The 8,084-nt window shown below is 47.3% G+C and overlaps 1 protein-coding gene across 4 annotated transcripts in view; it reads left to right on the forward strand.

The window, feature by feature from the left end:
• Nucleotides 1-8,084, forward strand: part of LOC109375062 (UDP-glucuronosyltransferase 1-1-like) — a 40,001-nt gene that overhangs the window by 27,683 nt on the left and 4,234 nt on the right. Inside the window, exon 1 of one of the 4 annotated variants that reach the window (XM_019630188.1) lies at nt 2,844-3,771. The exons of the other annotated variants lie outside the window; for them this stretch is intronic. Coding sequence (XP_019485733.1) covers nt 2,908-3,771 — 864 coding nt within the window. The 5' untranslated portion in view covers nt 2,844-2,907. Of the gene's footprint in view, nt 1-2,843; nt 3,772-8,084 lie in introns of those variants that run through there. 4 annotated transcript variants of the gene reach the window in all.

Here is an 8,084-nt window from a genome sequence, read left to right on the forward strand (position 1 = left end):
GGAGCTGGGCTGCCGTGAGTTGCCGGCGATGGCGTGGGCTGCAGCCCCTGTGGCAGTGGGTTGCCATGGGCTACCTTGTGTAGCCAGCAGCCAGCGTGAGCGGCCAGCAGCCACAGTGAGCGGCCATCCAGAAGCCGGTGACTGATCTGCCTCGCCCGGGAAGAGCGCAATGATGGTGCCAACTTGGGCCAGTGAAGCAGCGTCTTCCACAGCTAGACTGAAGAACAAAAGGACAGCAACTTGTCTGTTCCCCTTCCCCAATTCCCCAACACTGTTCCCATCCCCCAATTCCCCAATAAAAATCTTAAAAAAAAAGAATACAAGACAGAATAAAACAAAATGCTACAGAGAGTCAAGGAAATGGCTTTATTTCCCCTGCAGGGTCCAATAGATTTTCCAGAAGGCAATGGACTTGTTGATGTAGCTCCTTTACCTTAGTCACAAGCAGCTCCAATCTGACCCCATCAAAGGAGCTAGGAGTGTGTGGAATGGTGGGTTTCTTAACTACTGGCTTCAGCTTAAAAAGAAATCATCTTCCAATGGGTTCCAGGGACTCTCTTGCAGACACCCCACTCTGCAGTAGTAGTCCCCCAAGTCAGACACATCTCACCCTGCCTATAATTGCCTGGTTGGTTGTCCATTGGATCATGCCTGACAGGCAGGGACATTTCTAACTTGGTTGTCTGGCCCCAGCACCTAGCATAGTGCCAGTAGAGCCAACATTTCCCACAAATATTGGGAGAATGGGAGAATTAGCAATGGGTTTTGCATATCAGATCTGCTCAGGTTCCAGGACAGAAGCTATATTGGATTGCTTAGTCATGGTTCTTGGTTGTAACTCTTGAGAGTGAATTGTGGATTGCCTGCTATTTAGATTAGTAAACAACATACCCAGAGTTGGCCCCCAAACCATTCATGAGCACAGAGGCCTCAAAAAGCTCTGAGGTGCTGCGTGATGCAGCAAAGTCATAAAATCATTACAAGTGGTGACTATGTGTTCCATGTAATCTTTGGATCCATGTAATCTTTAGACGGACTCTCATGACATTGACTATGGATTTCAGAATTGCAGACAGGGCACATCAGTGAGCCAAAGCATTGCTCTCTTTTTCTGCTCACGCAGAATCTTGGTCCTGGAGAATGCTTAGGGGCTGGGGGTGCATATGCGTGTGGGCACACACATGTGTGCACTCATATACAAGCACATACAAGACTGCAGGTCTGTGGAGGAAGGCTGGTGGTATGAGGAAAAGGGACTCTAAGTATCAGAACAAGAGCAGCCCTGTGAATATGTCCCACAGGATACCAAAGCTTTAAAGTTAGCTGTTTCTCCATGACCCTCCTAACACGTTCTCAAACATGGGTGGCCGTGTTGTCCACGGTCAGAATATTGGGATCTGTGCATTCCTCCTGGGATTATATAGAACAGCAATGGGTCCCAAAAGGAAAGAGTGAGATATCCAGTTCTGTCTGCCCTCCAATTTGCCCTTTCTGCAGGAGGGGCATTTCTGTTAGGCAACTGCCATATTTGTTCCCTGAGCCTTCACCTGATCTTTTGGAATACCAGCTGGTGCTGGGTATCGCTGTGTGGGCACATTCAGTCCCAAAGTCCTGCCTTCTGCATTTTCTCCATTTATTTTGTTTGGGGAATGACTCTGGGATCACAGCTTTACTTCTGATTCCTGGTTGGTTGCACATTTCAGTCTCAGCCTTACATACTATATGCTTGGGCACTGCTAGAAGCTGGTGTGGGAGCAGTTGTGGTCTCTAGACTCTGCCACCCATACAGCCTGGGCCTCAGCTGTGCCACACAGTAAATGCAGGACTCTAGCAAATCACTTTGTGTCTGAGTCTCAGTGCCTTCGTTTGTAAAATGGGAATAACAGTATCTGCCTTTATGGGATAATTCCGAGGGATTACATAAGAAGTGTTGGAAAGTGCTTAGCACTATAGTTGGCACATAGTACATGCTCAATAAATCCATATTCTTCCTACTGTTTTTGTTCACCTCTCCCCTTTTCTTCAACAAAATTTCCCTAAGTGTCTTCTTTCTCCTGGACCTTGGGCCTGTGTGATGAGTACAATCTAACTTTTGTTTGGTTATCTGTTTTAGTCCCTTATATACAGCGTTCCTCTCACTGCCTCAGGATGAATACAGCTCTGTCCTTGGAAAGGCCTTTTGTGTGCACGTACTCAAATGGGTTCCCCTTTCCCACCATTCTCAAGCAGCATTTATTTCCTTCTTAGCCTGTTTCACCACCTCTAATGTGTCTGTTTATGTGTTTAAATTGCCAGTCTGCCTCTCCTGATGGAGCACGAGTGCTGGGCAGGTGGGAGACTCACCCGTGGTGGTCTCTGCTGGAGCCTGCAGGCCTAGTGCCGTGCCAGACTCAGCAAATATTTGTTGGCTGTGTGAATCAAAGATGATTGAACCGCAGAGAAGGACAATCCTACAGGTTTCCATGAGCCAGAGGTGGGCTTGCAATATCATGCTCTTTTCTTTCTAAAAGGCACATTCCCCTGTGTCTTTCATTTCTGGAAAGGAAGTCTAATTTGTTACCACATAGCCTTTTCGCTCTCAGGTAACACCCTCTTAGTCTACGGAAATACTATGGAATAGTCAAAGGTGTTAGAGAAGCTTTGCCTTTTCCGTCCACTCAGGCATGTGATTTGAGGGGTCACTGAAGTATCCCAGTCAGTTAAAACCATTGCCGCCTATTAAGAAAACGAGTAAAGTGCTGCCCTTTTTATTGCTTAAAGTAAACTTCCTGCTACCTTTGACTGACAGCTATAGTCACAGGACATCATCAAACATTAACTTGGTGTATAGATTGGTTGTTGTGACATGTAAGTGGGAGAGGACAAATGCCTGGCAGATGACAGTCTTGGTAGCAAAGGCAGGGCACCATGGCTGCCGGGTCCCAGGGGCCACATCCCCTTGTCCTGGGCCTGCTGCTGTGTGCCCTTGGTCCTGCTGTGTCCCAGGGCGGGAAGGTGTTGTTGGTCCCAATCGATGGCAGCCACTGGCTAAGCATGCTCGGAGTCATCCAGCAGTTGCAGCAGAGGGGACACGACATAGTGGTGTTAGCGTCTGATGCCTCCGTGTACATCACAGAAGGAGCATTTTACACCTTGAAGAGGTACCCCGTGCCGTTCCGAAGGGAGGATGTGGAAGCGTCTTTTATCAGTCTTGGCCGTAGTACATTTGAGAGCCAGCCTTTCTTGCAGCGCGTGGTCCAAACATACAAGAAAGTCAAAGAGGACTCCGCTATGCTCTTGTCTGCCTGCTCCCACTTACTGCACAACACAGAACTGATGGCCTCCCTGGCAGAAAGCAACTTCGACGTGGTGTTGACAGACCCCTTCCTTCCTTGTGGCTCTATTGTGGCCCAGTACCTGGCTCTGCCTTCTGTCTTCTTCTTGAATGCACTGCCGTGCAGTCTGCACTTCCAGGGTACCCAGTGCCCCAACCCACCATCCTATGTGCCCAGGGGTCTATCATTAAACTCAGATCGCATGACCTTCCTGCAGCGGGTGAAGAATGTGCTCGTCGCCTTGTCAGAGAACTTTCTGTGCAGTGTGGTTTATTCCCCGTATGCACCACTTGCCTCAGAAGTCCTTCAGAAAGATGTGACTCTCCAGGACCTTATAAGCTCTGCAGCTGTCTGGCTTCTCAGAAGTGACTTTGTGAAGGATTACCCCAGGCCCATCATGCCCAATATGGTTTTTATTGGTGGGATCAACTGCAATAGCAAAAAACCATTATCCCAGGTGTGTAATTTGAAGGGGAGCTTTACAAGCCTAGATTCTAGCAAGTACTTTGGAGGGATGAATCTGCCACAGATGTATGCTGCATGAGCACACAGGTGCAAGTGTCCTCTTTTGTTCATTTCTATCTTGCAAGTCTCCTAGGTCAAGCTGTCATTTATGTCTGTCTTTGGAATCGTTCTCTGGGTTGTTTCTCTGGATCTGAGACTTTAGGAAAGTAAACATTGGGCATTTGATTCTGTGGGCTCCAGGGGACAGTCATCGTTTAGGGGCAACTAAGGTTAAATGCCATCCATACTCACAGAGCACTGGGTTCAGGGTTCCTTGCAGAGAACAAACGTGTGCAGGATGTACGCTGCCTTTGATTGGGTCAGACACAGAAGAGTCAGGATTGCTGGAATAGTTTTTGATGTCTATAGATCTCAGCAAGGAAGCTGACTTGATGTTCCCAGTTAAAGCTTCCTAAGCTGGATCCTGCAGTCCCTTCTCTAATAAGTAGGCTTCAGCCTTAGTTGGAAAGGGCAAATTCATTCTCTAAGCCAGAGGGCAGCTGACTTACATAGAGAGAAATCTCTATCCCTGGTCCCTGATTAGTCCATCCTCATGCGAATGAGGGCTCTAAATCTTTGCAATTTGAAGCACTGTCCTGATTGGTCAGAATGGAGCCTCTCTGATTGGTAGGTGAACAAGCTGATCGGGATATAGCTGTGCAGCTCCAATTAAATGGGGAAAGTCTCAGTCTTCTTGGTTGATATAGGACTCCAGGAGCTCCTTTATAAGGTCTGGCTTGGATGGCAGGAACACAGTGCAGGCAGGCAGTTCAGTGTGGGAGGCAGGCAGGGCAGGCTTCCTCCTGAAGCGTCCTTTGCATGAGAAGCCCCTGTTGAGAAACGGCTGTTAGGCTATAAACTTGAGCCCAGTTAGCCATGAGGAGCCGTTCGTGGTCGGTATCTTCTTTCTCAGGATCAACATACTCTACACTTCCATTCCTCTAGGAGAGATTGTTTTATTCCCAACAGTCTTGGTAAAAGTCCTGAACTTCAAAAATAAAGACAAAATTTTTATTCAATAAAGAGAGTCCACAGAGAGAGCACAGCCTGGCATTGGACATACCTTTGGGATGCCCAAAAGACAAATGGCAGTAGAACAACATTTGGAGCAAAGCAATGGAACTCAAGAATTCCAAGACGTCGTTCCTTTCTCAGGATGAGAGACCATCTTCGTGGACATGTAGAGATTCAGAGATAATATCCATACATACATGTTGTGCCTGGGAAAAATAGCCAAACAGAGTCTTGAAGATGGCAAGGAGAAGAAAGACTGATGACCAGGGAAGCTTCCAGTATTTGCAGGTGACTCTGAATGCATAATAAGAAAGTGACATGTTTCCAAGAGGCTGTCCAAATGCTTAAAAAGGATTCTTGCAAAACAAAAGACATTTGGGAAGGGAAAATCTAAGAAAAGCCTGGAACTAAAAATTCTGAGCTGTCAGTAGAAGTTAGGAAGTTTTAAAGGCCTCATTAGAGTGGGCAGGTGCTTCCACTTAAGTGGTCTCATCTTTTTGGAAGGTGATAAGAGGTGGGGAAATTAAGCGTTGTTTTCAGTTAACATGTTGCTTCACTCTTTGGCCATTCCAGAGTCTGTGAAGTTGCAGCGAAGTTTAGGGGAAGTTTGCCAAACAGGGGTGGATCTCACCATTATTGAACCCCATAAGAGCTGGTCCAGAAGAGGCGTTGGCCGTGATAACACAATCTGCACAGTTTGTGATCTGTAGATGAACTTCTGTGCCATTTAAACTTTAGTCAAGTGCTGTTATTTAACTTTGGGTGTTTGTGGCCCAGTGGTTCCCACTGGTGCAATCACGCCCTGCTGGTTGCCAAGTGGGTGTGGGGGAGTGTGCATGGGAGGAGACATTAGTTTCAGTCCTTTCTACACAAGGTGAAACATAGGCATGGGTTTCATGAAGGGGTGAAGAGTCTGGGAAGTTAGGCAAGTCATTTGCCTTTGTGCAGGGAAAAGAACTTACGGGGTACTTGGAGCTGAGCTGTCTCTCCCCAGGGATGAGGGATGGGGTGCAGATCCTAAGGAGGAAGCACCTCAGAAAAAGCATCCTCAAGGTGTTCTTGCCACAAACCCCAAATACAGCCTGGTGGTGGGGAGGACGGCGATTCACGCTGAGAACCGAGCTTGGCAGAAGGCTCTGGAAACTGCGCCTGCTGCGCCCTGTCAGAGGCCTCCTACATCTTACATTCAGGGTGACCACTGTCCTGGTTTGTCCAGGACTGTCCAGGTTTTAACATTGGAAGTCCCACGCCCCAAGAAACCCCCAGTTCCGGGCACAATCTCACTAATGCCGCTGGCATTCTTTGGAAACATTTAAAACCATTTGGAGACTCTCAGGGAGTTGATTAGATAATCAGTAACCTACAGCTGGGGGGAAATCGCCCTACTTACGCCTTGCCCTATTTCGTCTAAGTGAATTAGCACTGTGTGTGCACGTGTGCCTTTGCATGTGTGTGCAGGCAGGTGCGTGCGTGCCCTGTGCATGTTTCCTGAAAACCGGGTTACCCTGGAGTTGGCTTTGAAGGTTGGGCACAGATCAGGCTGAGCTAAGATTACTGCCAAGGGTTGAACTTGGGGGCTTTCCTCACTCTCCTCCTGGGGACACGGCCGGCCACGCTCTTATCTGCAGGTTCCTCTTTCAACACTGTAGTAGTTAATGCTACCATTCTTCTGGTGACTACATCTTTTCAGAGCTTTTGTTTGACACCATCTCTAAAGTCTATTCCCTATCATTTCAGGGATAGGTCTTTGGTAGGTCATGGTCTGGAATCTGGTTGGGAACCACTGCCATCAACTGTTTCTCACCCCGTAACACACAGTATCTGAAATCCCATCCTGCTTCATCCAAGGGAACCCCAGACTGCTCTGTATAACATTCGTTAGTAGTGGTAAGATTTGTAATGAACTAGAAACTCAGTCACTGCTTACAGTTCACATATACCAAAACTCACTCGGCTGAAAAAAAAATTACTCCTTGATAAAAATGATGTCTTAATGGCAATAGGACACCATTAGCAATAGGAAGGACTTTGAATCAGTTCGGTTTTCTAATGATGCTATCTTGCATTCAGCAGAGAAACAAGCTGGTGTGATGTGTACTGGGTTTGTCGCACAGCCCCACTCTTTGTTCTTTCGTTACTACTGATTTTTTGGGTCATCTGGTCCAGAAATTTCTTTAGAAGCAAGTCCTGTTGTTGTCTTGAGCTTCGTCCTTCAGGAGCCAAGGCTGTAATGCCCATAGATGGTGTTTGTTGGAGACAGTAGGGTGGCCTTCTTGGTGTCACCTTCCTTGGATGACAGTGATGGGCAGGTGGCTGTAAAGGATCAGCCTCTGGAACAGAGCGAGCACTGTGTGAGGGTCGTATGCTGGGTGGGTTGAGACTCGGGGCCTGTTTGTCTTTCCTACCAGTGGCTTTGGTAGCCAGGGTTTACTCACGTCCCCTTGCTGACCATGCAAAAGGCTCAGATCACTGGCGCACACTTGGCCAGGGTCCCCATCCTCCACTTTGCATTTCATACCTAGGGACGAGCATTTTGTTTTTCACAGCACATTACGGAACCAGTAAAGAAAGATTCAAGTATATGTCTGCATATTCTTCTTGCCAAGGCAGGAACGTTGATTTACACACTTTAGAAGGCTCTTCTCCAGGAAAGGTGGAAAAATGCAAGGTTGATTGGTTAAATTCGAGCACTGAGTTGACACAAACGCGATCTTTAGTCACCCAAATGTATTGGCTGCCATGTGAGAGACTGCTGCTGGCTGCATGGAAGTAAGGACTGGTAACGGTTGTCTTCACTATTGGAGTTTTTTCCCTTAATTGTGAGTCTAATCCTTAACATTCAAGCTTGGTGCTTTGACTCGATTCATTCTTTCTACATAAAAAGAACGTTCCAGAAGGCTTGAAAGTGATACAGATCTTTACTGTAGACTTTCTTAAAGAGGCAGTACAGGAGTTTTAGAGTCCATGAGAAAGCTTTCTGAAATTCTCTCTGAATGGCTTTCCCTCGCCCAGTGTTTCTGTTCACAGCTGGAAAGGCTCTCTCCTCTCACATGATGCCAGCTCACCTCCTGCCTTCTGCCCCCTTCCCTAAAGCCTGCTCTCTTCCAAGAGTTTCTCAGCTGCCCAAGCCTTGGGGAAGTGGATCTGGTCTTTGATTATTTTCCCTTTGGAAAATTAGCACACACCACCTGGATCCTGGATCTCAAAGAAGAGCCCAAGAGAAAACTCTGTAAGCAAGAAGCCTTCCTCCTT

Source organism: Hipposideros armiger, unplaced genomic scaffold, assembly GCF_001890085.2.
Source record: "Hipposideros armiger isolate ML-2016 unplaced genomic scaffold, ASM189008v1 scaffold_17, whole genome shotgun sequence".
Classification (NCBI taxonomy): domain Eukaryota; kingdom Metazoa; phylum Chordata; class Mammalia; order Chiroptera; family Hipposideridae; genus Hipposideros; species Hipposideros armiger.